Source organism: Poeciliopsis prolifica, unplaced genomic scaffold, assembly GCF_027474105.1.
Source record: "Poeciliopsis prolifica strain line A6 unplaced genomic scaffold, Auburn_PproV2 SCAFFOLD008, whole genome shotgun sequence".
Classification (NCBI taxonomy): Eukaryota; Metazoa; Chordata; class Actinopteri; order Cyprinodontiformes; family Poeciliidae; genus Poeciliopsis; species Poeciliopsis prolifica.
In genome coordinates, this window is record NW_026562383.1 from 16,223,373 (window position 1) to 16,241,602 (window position 18,230).

At 36.3% G+C, this 18,230-nt stretch overlaps 1 protein-coding gene across 4 annotated transcripts; it reads left to right on the forward strand.

Annotated features, from left to right (window-relative positions):
• The first annotated feature begins 2 nt into the window (after positions 1 to 2).
• ccdc24 (coiled-coil domain containing 24) lies at positions 3 to 18,047 on the forward strand. 4 transcript variants are annotated; one of them, XR_008606202.1, is made up of 10 exons: positions 6 to 120; positions 1,406 to 1,567; positions 5,048 to 5,208; positions 8,712 to 8,828; positions 8,923 to 8,997; positions 10,148 to 10,202; positions 14,385 to 14,448; positions 14,791 to 14,896; positions 17,574 to 17,757; positions 17,885 to 18,047. XR_008606202.1 is itself a non-coding variant. In XM_055033664.1 (9 exons), exons 1-9 carry the CDS (start codon positions 73 to 75, stop codon positions 15,760 to 15,762), a joined length of 1,512 nt encoding a protein of 503 aa, XP_054889639.1. In that variant the 5' UTR covers positions 3 to 72; the 3' UTR covers positions 15,763 to 15,909. The 4 variants fall into 4 exon arrangements, 2 of the variants coding, with proteins under 2 accessions (XP_054889639.1, XP_054889640.1); XR_008606203.1 differs by having other exon boundaries at positions 14,791 to 14,877; XM_055033664.1 differs by lacking the exons at positions 17,574 to 17,757; positions 17,885 to 18,047 and adding an exon at positions 15,039 to 15,909 and having other exon boundaries at positions 3 to 120.
• Positions 18,048 to 18,230: the final 183 nt, after the last annotated feature.

The window sequence follows — 18,230 nt, forward strand, 5'->3', positions numbered from 1 at the left end:
AAATGCACATTTATAAAAAAAAAAAAAAAAAAAAGAAAGAAATCATCCTGACACCTCTCCCTAGCAACCGTAATGTTTCTCCTGGATACCGTTCTGTTAAGTTACAGGAAACGAACCGAGGTAAGCGTCTGTTTTCTTCAAGCTGAATGATAAATGGACCCTTCTCCTTGTCATGTTTATGACTATTTTGATATTTGCTTTATGAGCCGTTAAAAACAGCTGGGTTTACAATAAGAGATCAATGGGCTGCATGAACAAATGCTGACTTGTCATTTAAACATTTCTATGTTTTCTCTCTATTGCTGTCAGTGCTGTCCAGCCAAACAGAGCAGTAGTGCATCTCTTCCTACTTTACTGTCGCTGCAGTTGAAAAAAGTTGAAAGAAAGCATTTGATGCGGAAGATATCGTGAACTCACCTTAAAAACAACGCAATTGGATATACAGTTAAAGGCAGCCAAAGTTGGTTATCTAGTTTGATTCATGCTTTTGATGTGATACTAATTATTGGAGCAAAAACATACAAATATTGTTAAAATCCTTAAAATAGGAAATGTTCTTTTTATTACTATTATTATTGAGGTGGCATAATCTCCCTCTCAAACTGTTAAAAATGTAGTCTGAGTATGTTTATTCAGGGGGCATTTTTTAAAAACAGCTACTCACACCAGGCAATCTTGAGAATGTATAATAGAAATGTGAGTGAAGGATTTAAAATATATATATTTAAGGTAGGTATATATATCTACTAAGCTTCTGGCTTCTCAATGACTTCAGTAGGTGACTTATGTACACTTATGTGGAGAAATACTTCACATCAATGGTAAGGTGGGGAAGCTGTGAGCTGCAATAAGGAGACATATTTGACATTTTAATTAAAAATATGCCAAAAAACTAAATAAAATAGATAGTTATTTCTATACTTTTAGCAGGATACTAACCCAAAATCTATGGCCAGTTCAAGAGACAAATTGTTCACTATAAAATAAATTAAACTTCATCTGAGTTTCCAAACCAAAATCTTACAGAAAACCTGTGGTGCGAGATGAAGGGATAAGGAAAAGAATCCATCATTTTGTATTATCTTGTGCAAATAAAATGCAAAGGATTCATTTCTCTGTATGGTCTAACACTGTGAGATGTTATAGAACAACACCAAGTGATGTGCTGTTGGCAAAGGGTGGTGTCCTAAGTATGTGTAAACAGCAGGACCACTAATTAGCATGATCTTGCAACCTGAAAGCAACCTGAGTGTGAGATTTCTTTACTGTCATAAAAGTGTGCTACTATGATGCATTTAGTTTATGCTGTTTGTAACATTTATTCACTTTTGGGGGGCTGCTCAACGTTTTCAAGTTATCTTAAGTTCTGCCTGCTGCAGCGATTTTTGCATTCTTTTGTGCTCAGACCGCTCCACACATGCATTCACCTGATGAAAACCAGCTCCCGTGTCCCGGACAGTCTCTGTGGAGCCTCATCACTGACTATGTCTCAGAGTCAGAGCTGCTGAAGATCCATGCAGCTTTGGGTGACTCTCTGGTTGACATGTACACAGAGGTTCACTCAGAGGTGAGTTATGAAGGCTCCATGTCTGTTGTGTGATCGTTGATTCATTTATGGCTGACTTTAAGATGAAGGACTGCTTTTCTCAGTTAGAGCAGAAATGACTTCATTGCTTGTAACTTTTGTAGGAATCTTGAATCTATTTTTACCAGATTTCCACCAGAATGAAGCCACAACATTTACAAGAATTTCCTTTTTAGCCTGGACGAATAAAAAGTTGCACAGCCAAGCATTCCTAGAAAAGAAATCCAGAACCAGACTGTATAAGGAAGTAGTTTGGCTTCATTCTTCATGACTTGCACTCCCATGAAGCCATAACAGAAGTAGATGTGAATTGACTGATTGTGCTTCAAAACATTCAAAATGCAAGCCAGATAGATGTTGATATTTATTCAGCATTAGCTAAACTCTCAGTCTAAAGCCCTGTTTGCTTTCATACAAGCCAGGTATGAAGTACTAATTTTCATGAAACAGGCTAGTACAAAGTCAAGACAGACAAAAAAAATAAAAGAACTTTGTTTTGAAAAGAAAAAAAAAACATTAGTAAAGCTGAAGGAAAGATACAGTAGCTCAAAAGCCTAGGAAGAAATTGTTCATATCTGTCTTAACCAAAAGCTTTAAGACGTGCGAATTGGAAGCATTTATCTATTTGTGACAAAACCTTCAAGGACTTTTAACTTGGAAAGTGGATTGTGACATTTTGGCCTGTTCTCAAGTTAAATAGATTTTATTTCACAATTGTCTTGTAATTAACTTCATCCATCCTCCCATAATTTCTGACAAACTTCCTGTTCCTGCTGAAGAAAAGCATCCTCGAAACATGATGACGCCCCACCGTCTTTTATCATGCTCAGATGTCATGCTCAGCGTTTGCAACGTGTCGGTTTTTCACCTTGCATCGTGTTTTGATCTCCTCTGATCTGAGCCCCTTCTTCTACACATTTGCATCTGGAAAACTTCAAATGGAACTTCTTGTAGCTTTAGTTGAAAAGTAACATTTTTTACTACTCTTCTATAAAGGCCAGATTTGTGCAGTTCATAATATAATAGCTGCCTTGTCAACAGATTCTCCCTTCTGAACTGTGGCTCAGCTGCCCCACCTGAGTTACTGCGTGCTTATTTGCTATGCCTTTGATTAATGTTCTCCTTTCCTGAACCTGTCAGTTTAGGTCTCTCTTCTCCTCATGGAGCAAACAACAGCCTGCCAACACTCAGCTTTCAAACCAAATAATTTATTCTTGATTCTGACAACATATGAGTTTATGTTTGTTACATATCAAAGTCACATTAAACAACTTACAAACATTCCATTTAAAATATTTAAAATGTTAAAGTTATCACCACACAATGTATTTTCTAAACTCTGTATTCTCTACTTCACATTGAAATATGTTTATTTTCAAATAAGAAGGCATCAAATCCCACATCTTTATGAGCTGCTACAATTTGTTCTCAGATTGCACATGGAGGTTGTTGTCATGTTTCAGTTTCAAACCTATTATCAATACTGTGACTATCATTAATAGGTATTGTGACTTTTAGTACTAGAAAGAAAGAGATAGTGATCTGAAATGTATTGTGAGTAATAAAACTTTGTTTCTGGACGAGACAAAGAAACACATTGGAAGTGAAACTGTTGAAGGTGGAGGTGGCCTCAAAATCATTTTGGAATATTTGAATATCAATATAATAAGAGAGACAGTCTTTCTGATTCTTATGTTTATATCTTACTTTTTATAAAGTATAACTTTGTTCAATTTTCAGCTATTAATAAGGTCTTTTGCAGTTTGTATTCTGTCTCCGGTGGTCATACAGCTTCCTTCTCCCTTTGCTAGACAGTGAACTGTGTAATGAATCCATGCCTCAGTGAAAAGTAAGGTGATACTACATCAGAAGGTTCCTCCTTCATTCCTTAATAAATTTGTTCCTCCTTCTATCAAAGTCCTCATTGTGTAAGATGGTTAGATACGAAGTCCATATTAAGCTCTCTTGATTTCCTTCAAGGGCAAGGTCTCACTGTGTACCTCTCAATCCTGAGCTGTCCAAGAACGCTTCCTTTCAAATATATTTAACTTTCTTTATTTAACCATTTTTTCCTCAATGGTAACATGTCTTTCTGCAAGGGAGACCTAGCAGTCACACAGAGCAGCAGAGTTCACAAGCAAAGATCCCACAGTGGAGCAGTAAATTGTGTAAAATCACATAGAGAAACATCTAAACACAGTTAGCCTGACTTCAGAGTTTTAAATTCTTTCATTTGTAGATGAAATTCCAAAATATGAAAGTTGTGTTTGCCATTTCAGTTTTCTTAACCATTTTGAAACTGTCCATTGAATGAAGGGTTCACTGAATTAATAAACTAATTAAGTACAAATAGGTTCATCAAGAGGAGCTTTGTATATGAATGAAAACAACTGATGGTGTGAACATTCATTTACAAATGATAAGTTTGCATGAGTGAAGAGTAGGTAATAATGAGTGAGAAAGCCAAAGTTACATGATGAATGTAGTCCTTAAACACAAATTATCATCATTCAAAAGTTCTAAATATTACAAATTAGGCATTAATTTCAGTGTTTTGTCTTCTCAAAGCAGTGAAAAAACATATATTTAATAAACTTTGCTTTCCTTCATCCATCCATCCAGCCATCCAGAGTTAGAGTTGTTTGAACCTGTTTGAGATTTGTAATAGATTTATAATAGATGATCAAGAGCCTTTGCAGGAGTATGCATGGAAAGTAATTACAGTATCATCAGCATAAAAGTGAAAGTTTGGACAAGGTGAAATGATTATATGAGTAGTAAGCGATCTTTGTGGAATGCCCCTGCTTTGCAGTAAGTCTGAAGTAGAACAATCTTCAACATAAATATTACAGTCATATTTTAACTGCTGTTTTTCCATAAGTGCACCTTAAAGTGAACGTCACAATGAGCTGAGAGATGGAGCAAATATCCAAGAACAACCTGTCAGTACCCAGCAGGAAACACATACAGTGTAAAACAGTGAGAGCTGAAAAAAATGTGTCCAGCTGCAAGATGTAGTTCATACTGGTGTGTGAATGAGCAAGGACGTTCATGGAAGGGTCAGAAGTGACATGTTTCGTCGCCTTCGATGTATTCCTTTGAAGTGAACTCTATGGGTGCAGCACAGCAGCAATGACTGACTTTCAAGCAGGTGTTGAGGTGCTAATGGTATCCAGACTCCTCAGAGACAGAAACACTCACAGATTACAGAAACTGAGAGGTTGTCTGCTCCTCTACCCAGAGGTCTGTTTTCAGATCAGTACAGTTCTGTTTGATACCACTACACCACACCATCTTAAAGAACGTGCAATTATTTACAGGGTAATATTTTGGGAAATCCTCCCATTTGTTTCTCTTGTCCACATAAAAAAAATCTGTCTGTGGTGATTAGATATGAGGGACAAAATGTGGAGTTTTGTTGAGGATTATGTTTTACTTGCTTCATTGTGGTTGCATCTGCAGGCAGAGATGTGGCACAAGAAGTGGCAGGAGAGTCAGTGTTATGGGAACCACCAAGTGCAGGGTCCCTCTCTTTCTGACCCGCCTGTTGTGAAAGAGTTGGTGAGAGGAGAGGTCAAGTTACTACTGGAGACACTCAAAGGAAGAGCCTGCAACAGCGAAAGGTACTGGTAACTCTCAAAGTTTACTTTAACTCTACACTGCATCATTAATGAATTCACATAAATATTGTTATTGTAGAAGCTTTTGGAACTGTAATGGGATTTTGAAGATTTCAAAGTCAATATAGGCAAATACTTGCATTCATTTTATGACACATACTAATTTTGATGTTTATTTTCAAAATATCAGAATAAATACAGACTAAAACTTTAAAACTGTGCTCTTGTCTAAATTCTCTTTTTTTATTTTTGGCTTTTATGATCTGAGAAACTGTTGTGTCCTTTATCACCAACTAGATGCTGGGGCAATCACTTCACAATGCACTGACTTACTATCTGTGCAATTTGTACACATACAAAGACTGCAATAAAGTACTATATTGTCCTCCTATGGGAGTTACAAATAGCTTGGGAAAGCAGTGAAACAAAGATTTGAAGAATAGGAGGACGCTCTTGGTTCAGAAAATCCATAACAATAGCACAATTATTGGAGGAAGACATGCTGTCCTTTCTAATGTCAGCAAACTCCATTTAAGAAGCCATAAATCTACAATGATTTATGGCAGAACTCAGTCAGTGAAGAGTGCTCAAAGAGCATGCTACCCCATGTATCTTTTATATAAGTCATTCTCTCTTCAAGAGCTGAAACCTCTGTTTTTTTCCAACAGTTACTCCAAATACTTCTTAAATCAGGGAGGATTTTGTGAAGGTTGTTTTTAATTTAAATCTGGCAAAATTCTGGAACATCTTGGTCACAAGAAGATGCACAAGAGTGTGTGAAAGTCTGCATAAATTTGGGTGTCCTGGTAACCAGCTTTTTGCTGCTAAGAATGTCACCCTGCAAGACCCCATACTGGTTTTAGGGCTGGGGCTGTAACAAAAAAGCAACATAGTTGATTTCTGTTGTGTCTTCAAATTGTTTTCCGAATTTGCCTCTCAAGTTTTAATTTGCCATTTATTTTTATTACCATTTTTTTCTGTTCCTAAACACACCTGACGTGAAGCTCTATTCCATGTCGTTGTTTGATTTGTATTTCTTATCTTAATTTTACAAAAGTAGTCCATGGTCAACAGCATCATGTCTTACTTTCTGCAGTTTTGATCAAACTGGAGGATGCTATGACAACCAGTGATTTGAGTCATTTTCTATATATTCACACTGATGGTCTGCTGTATAGATATGTGGTTACGTGATCAATAAATATAATCTACCCAGAAAGGTCACTCCTAGATGGTTTGCTTTGATCTGGGGTCATAATTACTCATGTGTCACAAGAGTCATAAATAAACTAATATTCATTAGCTAAGAGTAATTGGCAGAGTCTAAGACACCTAAACTTTTAATTGCACAGTGTCCCATGAAAGGGAGCAGAAATTCAAATTAATGCCACATGACAAGTCCCTCATGTCCCCTCTCACGTGAATGTAAATGGATTATAAAAAGTCTCCTTTAGTGTGAGACTTGTACCCTATTGTTAATGGCTTTATGAGAAAAGAGCCAAAGCAAGCACTGGTACCCCACAGATGTTACCAGAACAAATGGTATTTTCTCTCTGAAGTTGGCGTCAGTGTAATTTGTCGACCTTGATGCATGGCACTGTGAGTGGGTGTGCACATTTCAAGCCTTTGATCATTCAATTAGCTGTAAGTCCCAAGTGCATATCAACTGAATGGCTTTCAGGAGTAAACCCAGCTAATAACACTTTCACTCAACAAAGCCACTTGAGGAGCCCTCTGTTTGTCAATTTTCCTCCTTTTAATAGGCTTTGTTGGCATGAGATGTAGAAAAATATTGCCAAAGCCTTGCAAAGTCTTTCCCTTGAAATACATGTGTTCATGTTCATTACTTTTTAATTTGATTTGCTGTGCACTTCAGCCAAAAACACTTTCGTAGCAACTGGTTTCAACATTAGATGCAGAGTACTCAGTGCAATTGATTTGAATCAATTGGATGACGGTGTATGGAATGGATGTGGACCGTCCTCCATTGACTTCATGTTGTGTGGCCCTGGTGCTCCATCCACTCTCCCCTTATAGTGTAGTAAAACACACACACACTCACACACACAAAGCTCAATGTAATTGTTTGAGCTGTATGAAAAGGCAGACTCTCCTCAAGAGTAAAGGCTAAAATTCTTAAGATTGCACAAAGCTGTCCTCATTCCTGCAGCTGTATACACAAGAAAATGTTTTCTCTAAAGAAAGCTTTCCATTCATCTGTTTTCCAATTAGTCAAATACTGAATTGTCAATTCTTTCATTCATTGTAGCATATCCCATTAGCTGTCTGATCAATCTGAGTATACAGTGCCTACTACCTATATACCCCCTGAACCGTATTTTCAAGTCTCATCATAGATTCTCAGCAGAAGCTAACACATCAATATGTTTGGATCACAACAATAGCATTGTAGCTCTGCCTGTATGTTTAGGGCTGCTGTGCTGCTGAAGCTGAGCTTTTCCTCTTCCCCTCTTGCTTCTCTGGTCAATGTTCCTCCTCCTGGCCTGATCTTTAAAGCAGACGACCATGTCTTTGTCGACTTTCAGTTACTCCACAGACTTTCTGGATGATATCGAACAGTATTCCATGATGTGTTAACAGTATTGGTTGTTATTTTTAACCTAACCCCGTGTTAAGTTTCTCAATTTGCCATCCATAGGGTTGTCACAGCACTAAAATTTTAAACTATACCTGTGAGTTCTGACTACCTTCTGCTCTAATTGTCAGCTTCAGTACGAGTCCACAGTTTTTCAACAGGTGCTCATTTTCTTATTAGCAACATTATGCCTATATAAAACAGTTATCGAAGGTGTTCACAGGTCATTAGTCTGCTGGAGGTTCCCTTGTGTGAATTTGTGGCCGCAGTGGGATGGAGTCTTTGACTTTGTGAATCATAACGGTGCTGCGACTCAATATCTGTGTCTACAGCGCTGCTGTGAAAATGTGTGGGGAAATGATAATTCCTCAGTTTATATCAATTCTGTTGCTAATCAATATCTTTTACAAATAATGTTTTACTATTGATTGCTCTAATGTTTGACATGCCTGCTGTGTTCTTGGTGTCATTTGGTCATTAATGTTCTCCAACAAACATCTTAGACCAATACAGTTCAACTGGATTTATACTAATTACACTCATGTGTCTGCTGAAACTCATTGGTTGCCTTGGAACTTATTTAGGTCATCAAAGTAAAAAAAGAATGAATACAAATCCATACGTTTCAAATTGTTTTGAAAAATACTTTTAAGCACAATAATGTATAGCATTTAGCTTCCTGCTTACATTTATGCACCACTTTGTGTTGTATATGAAATCCCAATGAAACACTTTAAATTTTGTGACTAATGACATATTGTCATCATTGATGTGTGCAAATACTTTATAGGGGACTGTACAGGTCTCATGAAGTACACTTATATGATGTTGAATGTCAAATTTTCCTCAGACTGTTTTTCACAACGTTCACTAATGTGACTTGTCTTTGTTCCTACTTTTGTTGAAACAGAGACAGTGAGGAGCTCCTGCTTCGATACAATCCTGAGACTCTAAGCTATGTGCTTGGTCAGCAGAAGATTGGTTATGGCAGACCCTCCAACCTCAAAAATGCTGATAACTTCAACAGGTTTGGACACCGGTTGAGACTAGACAGCAACAAAACAAAAATGTAGCTGACTCTCCTCTAACAGAACTAGTTCTTGTTCTTCTGTCATGTCCAGTGCTGGGAGTGAGATTGAAGCAGTTAAAGATATGCTGAATATCACTAATATTCACAGTGTGATCTCTCCACTCAGGTAAACTCCAACTATTAATGCTTTTATGATTTATTTGTCTGTCTCAAGGGCTTTAAATATGTTGCTCAGTTCTTCTCTTCGTAATTTACAATACAATTCTTGATTTTAATATATAAGCCAAAATAAAAATGACCCAAGTGGAAATGTATCAAATTGTTATTGATTTGCAGAATGCTTTGTGCCTTGCGAGGTAAAAACTATAAAGCATTTTAACAAAATAACTGGCTGAAAACAGAGGTCCTCCATTTCAAACCTATTACAGTCCAAGGTAAAAGAAAGTATGAACTGTGGAGGACCTTAAACTGAGATGAATGAAATAGAATGCTGAGGACAGTCCAGGAAAGTGAAATGTGTAGGACCCTCACTACACAAAACTCCCCCTCCACAGATCAGGGTCATTTCCCCGTACCATTGCTGTACCATTGCTGTACCATTGCTGTATTCTGCAGTAAACGTCTAACTGGGTAATTGGTTTCTGTACTGGTAGATTTACCGGAAACGGAGGGGGAAAAAATCTACCCAGAGAAGCAATCTGCCTTCTGGAATAACAAACGATCCTTCATTTCCTTTCTCTGATTCTGTTTTCTTACTTGCTTTTTCATTGGTTTGCAATTTTTTTTCTACCTGATCTCACTCTGATCCTTTGAGTGCACTCCCTTTTCAGCCATTTCCCCCTTTAAAATCTCTACAAACTTTATCTGTGGCCTCTGTCACCAGGGTCCCCTTTTTTCATGCTCCATCCCTCTTTTCCTCACTTCATCCCTCGCTTTGAGGCCCCCAGGGCACTCAAGCTACCTTTTAGCTCCTCCTTTTCTCACTCTTTTCTTCCCTTCCTTTTTTCTCTCTCTTTCTCTCACTCCCTTTTTGCTTTCTCTCCCATTTCCTGACCAGACCAGAACAAAAGGCTTCATTGTCAGAAAATGAAACCCAGACTGGACTTGCAGAGGATTCTTTTGTATTATTATTATTTGAAGGAAGTAAATGAAGTCTGCAGTGATAATCTAACCAGAGAAGGAGAAAGAGTGGAGTGATGGTGGGAGAGAAAAATAAAGCAAAGTGCTATTTCCTAAGTTAATTTGAAAAAGTGGAGTAGGCTGTTTTTTGCTCTGTGATAGTAATGCACCATTTATTTTGTGATGTGTCTGTCTAGATGTGTCCTCTTGGAGGAATGTGAAGCATTGACTAAAATGACAAAGCATTTCAAGGTAAGACTAGTGAATGACTAACCACTAAGCACATTGGTCAATAATTTCATTGAATTTTAGGGGGAAATGTAGGAAAAACATATCACTTTCTTACTGATATGAAAACAAATCATACTAATCAATACAGTATCAATAAAGCATGTAAGGACTCTGTTTCTCTACCCAAAAAACCTTCTGAACCTTTTCATCTGTCATATGGACATTCCCCTTGAACTCTTTCATATCTTGTCACATTACAATTAAGTAGCGTACAGATAGATGTAATACCAGAAATTCAAAGTTTTCCCATTTTTCTTTGAAAAAGATCACACTTTTAATGGTGGAAATCTGAATTGGATTTACTGTAGGTCTAGAGCTTTGACTTGACTGACATCTAAGGATGCTTTGATCTAAATCATCCACCCGGTTTTAACTATTTTGCAGACTCTATCAGAAATATCCTTTAAAAATCTCCATTCGTCTCTCCAACTGCTCTGACCTGCTTCCATGTTTTTGCAGATTAAAATCATCTTCTTACCATGATTCTACCACCGCCATGTTTCAATATAAAAAAAATGTGTTCAAGGTCGAAATTGGTTTTCCACCAAATGTGTTGTTTAATTTTGATTTCTGTCTTATTTGACCAGATTATCATTTTCTGTGTTTTCTGTGCAGTTAGTGGGACATAGCATAGCATAGCATAGTTATGTTTCAACAAGAATTTTCTTCTTGTCACTCTTCCATAGAGGACAGATTTGTGAAGAACATGATTAACAGTTGTTCTGTAAATGATTCTCCTACCTGAGCTGTGGATCTCTGCAGCTCCTCCAGAGTAATCATGGTTTTCTTGGCTTCCTTTCTGTTTAAAGCTCTCCTTTCCGAGCTTACCAGTAGTGATAAATGACTATTTTTGTTAGATTGCAGTTGTGCTGTGATCTTTTAATTTTGAAATGATTGAATGATAAGTGCTCTGTTCAATGTTCAAAGTTTGGCTAATATATGTATAACCTGACTTTGCTTTGTAAAGCTCACTGTTGAATTGTATTCACTAAATAGGTTGCTTTGGAGTTGGTTTGACTGAATTTTGTTTAGAAGTGTAACAATGCAGGAGACTGAAAACAACTCCACACCAATCATTTTGCATGAGTCATCTGTCTTCCATTTCACAAATCTGGTTTTTCTGTGTTAGTCCATCACATGAACTTGTGGTTGGAACTCTTAGGCTTTCATCTGTCTGCCCACAAGCTGTTGCAATGTTAAGAAATACAGGTTTATTTTCCAAACACTCAAATGATGAACAGGCACAGTAAGGTAGAATGAAGCACACACAATGCTGAGAACACGTGCATTCGTCTCTCCAGTCTGTTTTTCTCTTGCATGAGAAAAACAGAGTGAGGTTTCCCAGATGTAGAAAGTCTCTGTGGGCCAGATGTTCAACTTTTTCCCCCCTACTATTTATTTGTTACTATCTTGTAGGATATTTTTCAGAAAATAGGTAACCTATAAAATTTTTTCTTAAGACATTTTTTTTAGTTATCATGGCTGGAAGATTATGTTGGAAACAAATTAACCGGCATGCACGGAAACCTTATCAAGCAGTTCTTGTAAACAAACTGCAAAGAGGAAGGGATTTAAATTAACCCGTTTCACCCAAAGTAATGTTATCACAACCAGTAAAACTTCACCTTAAGGCTTTATGGTATTTCCTGAAAAATTTACTGTCAAGGTTTTTGTTTCAGTGAGTGTTTAAACACCCTCTTCTTTTAATACAGCATATACTTCCAAAGCACCTTCAATTTTAGAAAATTGAAGGTGGTTATGCGAGATAGAACTGCCTCATTAACTGCAATAACTCACCAAATCTTGGAAGGAAATCTACCATAATCTGACTTCAGAACGTTCTTTAGGTCTTTTGTTGTTGTTGTTGTTTGCTTGTTTGTTTTTATGGCAACATAAAATTCACCGATCTTATTCTCCAAGAAAAGTGGTTGCTCATACTGCTTATCATTAAGACATTACTCATCCTAGGCCGCTGAGACACAGCAATAAAACTTTAAACTTGATCTAGCTTGACAAAATCACACTTAGCCTTTGTGTTTGTCTATCAAATAAAATAAAAAGAAATAAAGACAAAAGCAGCCCCATAGGTTCCTTCATGAATTTCATAAAGCACCTCCTTTATGGGGTTTAGTCTGATTGGTTAGGTAATATACTATATATTTTAAAATAGCTATTAAATACAACTGCCTTAGGCTTTTAGGTTGATGTAGTTTGAACAGTCTTTTTTACTTCCACAATCTAGTTCTAAACAAAAGGCGTATGACTCATTAATGTCTTGCAGAAGAAAGGCTTTAAAAAAGGTGCTGCCACCAGCTAATATCCATCCACCTTAAGCTGTGTTTGCTGAGCAGTAAGCCAGTCAATTAAAAGAATTAAGTATCCCAAATATAAAAAACATTCTGATGTTTTTTTCTGTACTAGCACTGCACTTTTACATATAAACCTCCAGATTGTTTGAGTGAAATATATGAAAATATGCATTGATTTCTCAGTGCACTTACCCAAGTCCATCGTTTGTACCATTTCACTTAATTTACACTGAGCTTCCTATAAATTAGAGAGACTCACTTTGTTGAGGGGATGCATTTGCATACGATCTGCTCCCACTCTGAGTATGTGGCTTAGATATCATTGTCACCTCTCAGACATGTCTGCTGTTTGCTAAAACATGACTTTCAGACATTTCTGCTGCTCTAAACAGAGTTCAGTTTATTTGATTTGGGTCAAGTGACATACATGGTAACTGAAGGTCCTATGAAGCAGTGGGTGGTTATCATTAGCTTTTGCATTTAACTTTAAAAGTGGTTTGAAAAATAGCATCAAAAGGACAGCCCTACTCTGATGCTGCAGTACACATTTTAGTAGAAGTCAATGTTCCAGGTCAACCTAAGCTACAACATTGTAATCATTTCAATACTTCAGGTGACATGTAAAATTAGTTCAGAATTGACATATGTAATTCAATCCTGCCATTTTTGAAAATGATAACTATTTCTGGAAGTTTTTACCTAATCACAAATGTGTTGGATAATAACAATCAGAACTCCACATATTTATTTTTCGTGGGTCACAACAAATTTCCTAAATCTGTTAAGCCCTATTTGTTTTTGAAACTATTCAAAGTGGGAAAGACTAGAGACCATGACATTTGAATCAGGAATATGTGCGTGTTGCTCTTTATCAGGTAGGAAGAACAAGCTTATTTAACCAAGTTCCAATGGACATTTGGGGCCATAGCTGAGAAAACATTTTTTTTTAAAAAGTCAACATCTGAAGCTCATATTTTTCAATGTGAGATCATTCCATTCCATTTTGAGATGATTACATTTTAAGACTGTTCACACATTTGTATAAGACGTGTCATTTAATGGAGAAAAGACTGAACCTACAGAAATTGCAGTGCAGTCATACATTTGTTTCTTATTTATATATTTTACAAAAAATTCCAAAACTTACATAGCTCTTCCTAAAATATCAGGAAGTTTGGACCATGGTTAATGTGTTTCTCCTCTCTGTGGGCTTATGAAACCCATTTTCAGGGGTTTTATTCTTCCTTGTGAAAAGCACCACATATAATTCATCTGAAAGGAAACACTTGGAGGTTTGGTTTTTAATCCCTCTGGGAGTCTGTGATTTGTGCTTCAACATCCAGGTTCTCGACTTAGCTAGGTATGAGTGATTATGTTTATGCGTGTCTGTGTGAAATGTGGTACACTTTGTGGTTGCTATAAAAAAAATTATGATGTGTGCTGGCACAAATAAAGAGTTGCTTGTATGTTATATATCTGGGTTTTCCAACTTTTAACACACAAACACAGAGAGCGGCATGGTTTTCATTTGCCATGGATTTATATGTTAGGGGCCAAATTATGATGGAACGCTGCTGCTCCATCGCTTAGTGGTCTCCAACACACACACTTACATTCCTTTCACCTCTCTTTCTATGTTATTTTTATCCCTTTTGCTCATTTCCCTTCCCTTTCCAGAGTCTCGTCTTGGGAGTGTTTAGTACATTAACAAATTTTTTCCAATGTGTCTGTCTTTTCTGCTTAAGTATTCTTGACACATAACAGCGATGTGCATGAAAACTGCGCCATCGACTGAAACTCACAACCTTTCTCTTGTGAATTATGTGTTTTCCAGGAAAACATCAAATTGAAGTGTATAAGTCAGTGTCGCTTAAATAAGCCTGAGCCATCACTTACAGGTGAGATGAATTTTTGGTATTTGCTGCCACCTGCTGGTAAATTATTGATCAGCAAGAGTAACAAAAAAGTTATATATATATATATATATATATATATATACATATATATATATATATATATATATATATATATATATATATATATATATATATATATATATATATATATATATATATAAACAATTGAGCTCTTTCTTTTTAAAAGTTATTTGTTATTTTTAGTATTTTATGATGCGACTTTTGTTCAGGCTTTGGTTTTTAATAACATATTTTCAATTTGTTAATACATTTTTATGTCAGAGCTTTTCTGACGTGAGATCTGTTGTATCTACATTTGTGTAGAGCTGAAAGAACTCAGAGCAGCCATCCAAACAGACCTGAAGCTCCTGCCTTCATCTTCTGAAGCCTCATCCTCGACTCCAGTTTCAAGTAAGAAGAAAAGTTTCAGGTTTGTATGTTATAGTGTTTCTCAAAGAACCTACTTATTTTCTATATTTTCATTGTGCTTTTACACATGAGCACAATGATGTCATTGAGCTGGAATGTAGCATAATATGTAAATAATAATGTGTTTCCCATTCCTACCTCAGATTTCCAGCTGAATCTGGTTTAGGTACTCACTTAGCTCCTACTCCTAAATCAAGCTCGAGACTAGATCTGCCTCCACTGTGGCAGCCCAAACCCAGACCACCAAGTCATGATCCTCCTACCAGGACCTCATTAGTGCGGACTCTTGGTTTGCATCGTTCTACATCAGCCTCTCATGAATCAGTTAAACATACCAGCAGTGACAGGTTGAACACTAACCTGAAAGTTACTAAAAGCCAAGAGAACTCTATTTTTTCCAGAAAGCCAGACTTCACTGACCCTCTCTGCAGAACTTTTTCAGAACTTCACATAAGCTCTGAGAGAGACTCTGCCTCCCATCCATCATCACAATGCTGTGTTCACAGACTGAGCACAGATGCTGACTGGTCACCACACAGGGAGAGAAAAATCAGTGCTCTTTGTTCAAGAAATATAAACTTCACCCCCTTACCTCCTCCTCCTTTGGATCAGCAATCTGACGCAGGCAGCAGGAGCAGCAGCAGTAGCAGTAGCAGTAGTCTCATTGACCATTCTGTGTCTGCGAATGGTAAAATAAAACCAGATGACAGGGATAACAATTGTAGCAGTGGGAGAAACTTGGTGTTAGCTGTACTGCAGAAAGATAAGTCTGAAAAGACCAGTGGAATCTCCCACATATCTGGAAGTTTTGATCAATGTGGCGCCAAGAAAAACAACAGTCAGGGAGAAATAGAAATAGTTGCCTAAGACAAAATACCAACAATCAAAGAAGTCAAGATAGCGTCAGCATCGCAGACGACTCATGACTTCATCCAAAAAGTAATGAGATATGTCCTCAACCACAGCAGAGAAAAAAAAAACTTAATTCACCAGAAAAACCACAACCAAGAAAACTTGATGAACGTCGTTTCTAAATATATTTTCACAGCCGTTCCTGCAATGTTGCCATCTTTCACTAATAAAATGTCTGAGATTAAATTAAGGTTAAAGTACTGACGAGAGATAATCTTAAATACAAGCTTTGAATTTGTGTATTTCTTTTCTTTTTTTTTTTTATACAATTCGGGCTGCACAAAAAAATTGTTTTTGGGCTACATGGCTAAGTCATTCTGTTTTCACTTTGCTGAGCACTGTATATAACACACTGAATAAACCAAATTTTGTTGCTTTTGATTCTCACTTAGACTTTTGAGTGTTAAAGTGTTTTGTTCTGTCTATTGATATGTTCATAAAAAATAACAGCTAACATTTTTGGTTGATGACATGTGGTAAAAAAATATTACCACAAATATTAATCCTTTTTCTCAAACTATTGTCAAAACAAGTAAGAATATTCTCTATAAAAATGTTCCTCACATTTTTGCTGTCTTATTTTTGGGGGTTACTTAATGTCTTAAACAGTTTGAAATTTGGTCACCTTAATTTTAAAAAGTTACTCAAGTTTTAAGTACAAAGTGTTAAGCTATAATGTAGTCTTGACTTTGAGCACTTGCTTCTTCTGTTTTTTATGTTATTTAAGAAAAGTGCTAATGAGATTAGTTGAGATTTATGGGATATTATGGTGGGACTGAACCTCTCCATGATGAAGAAGAGCATGTCTTTGTTTTGAAAATGTTTTCTTTTTGTGTAAATTTATTAGTTTTGTAATGATTTTATTTATTTATTTCATTTTTTTTATTATTTTTGAAATCCTATAATTTGCGCATATCTGTTATATTTTTGTCTGACTGATTAGTTTTTTTATATATATATATGCTAATTAAATCAGATGATATGTCTTAACAGTGCTAGTGGGATTTTTATCAAATACTTCTTTACTCTTGGGTACAATTTTTGACGACTTTAAAAACCTCTGAATATTTGATGGCAATATTTCAATTACATTAAAGGAGGTGCTCCACCATGTGGTCAAAAGATGGAACTGCACTAGTTTTGACCTTTTCTTGCCAATGCACAAAAAGTCAGCAAGGTAGAATCAAACTGAAACATGTAACCAATAAAATGAATAAAAGGTCAACATTCAATCTTTAAACCAGTCAACGATCAACATTTTTATTTACTGACAATTTCAAAGTTTAGTGAATAACTGAATTAGGAAAATAAGGTAATAAATTTGTTCTCTTTGTTTTATGAGGAAATTTGCCAGCTGCTGTTTAGCATTTACATAAAAAATGAACTATAACAACCTAAAGCCATATGCACTCACACTTTGAAGATGTTAATCTGCACCCTTCAAAGAAAATTGCTTTGACAAGAGCTAGATTGATTCTACGAGTACATAATGAAGGAACCTGCAGTAGGGCAATTAAAATATGTAAATTTACATCTTACAAGCTTTACTGTCTTACAAAACAAAACAGCACAGAAAATGTATGTCATCATTCACAACTTCTTCTCTTCACTGATTGGCCCAGTGAAAGATCTACTGGAGATAATCCAAGTCAAAGACAGAAAGCCCAACATTTTTTTCAAGTAGAATTGCACATGAGAGCAATAGCCAGGCAAGATATGGATTAATAACCACATCCTCTTCTTCCCTCCTCTTCCTTCATGACCAGTGGAGATGGGCACCAGCAACCCTGTGACACTGCAAGAATAAGTGGATAATGAATGCATGGACGGATTCTTACAGCAAAGTGTTTAAATTCAAGATGAAAAAGTCTGCCTGTGTAGTCATCCTCTAAAACATTCAACCATACAGGACTGGTTTGACAATGAAGAGGAAGATGTGATGAAATCTCTGTAAGCTTTTGCAGATAAGGACTTCTGTCATCATCTGTCATTTTTTGGATAACGACAGAAAAAAATATGCCTGTCTCACCCTTTTTAATTTTTACATTTCTGAATATTTGTGATTTGTCTCTTTCAGTGTCACAAGACGGGACGCTGTGCTTTCACACCCGAACCAGGCTGTGGCAAGTTTTACCCAGCTGCAACCAATTGGAAAATTAACACAAATACCAAATATCCTACTTGACAGTTCACCAGAAAATAATAATAATGAATAAAAATAAATAAATAAATAAATAAATAAGTTGGTGGGGTGGAAGTGAGTTTCACTTTGTGTGCTTTTCAAAACAAAATACAAAACAAAAAGATGAAGTAGAAAAACAAAGAACAACATGGACAAATTTATTAGAAATTTATTGTAACCTCTTTGCGTGGACTCCATTTTGGATCTTTATTCCATGTTGTGGTGCCTTTTTTTTTTTTTG

Coding starts and splice junctions, on each gene's coding strand:
- ccdc24 (XM_055033664.1), top strand. CDS start 73: ATGTTTCTCCTGGATACCGTTCTGTTAAGTTACAGGAAACGAACCGAG. Junction 121..1,405: donor GTTACAGGAAACGAACCGAG/GTAAGCGTCTGT, acceptor TTTTGTGCTCAG/ACCGCTCCACACATGCATTC. Junction 8,829..8,922: donor AATGCTGATAACTTCAACAG/GTTTGGACACCG, acceptor TGTCATGTCCAG/TGCTGGGAGTGAGATTGAAG.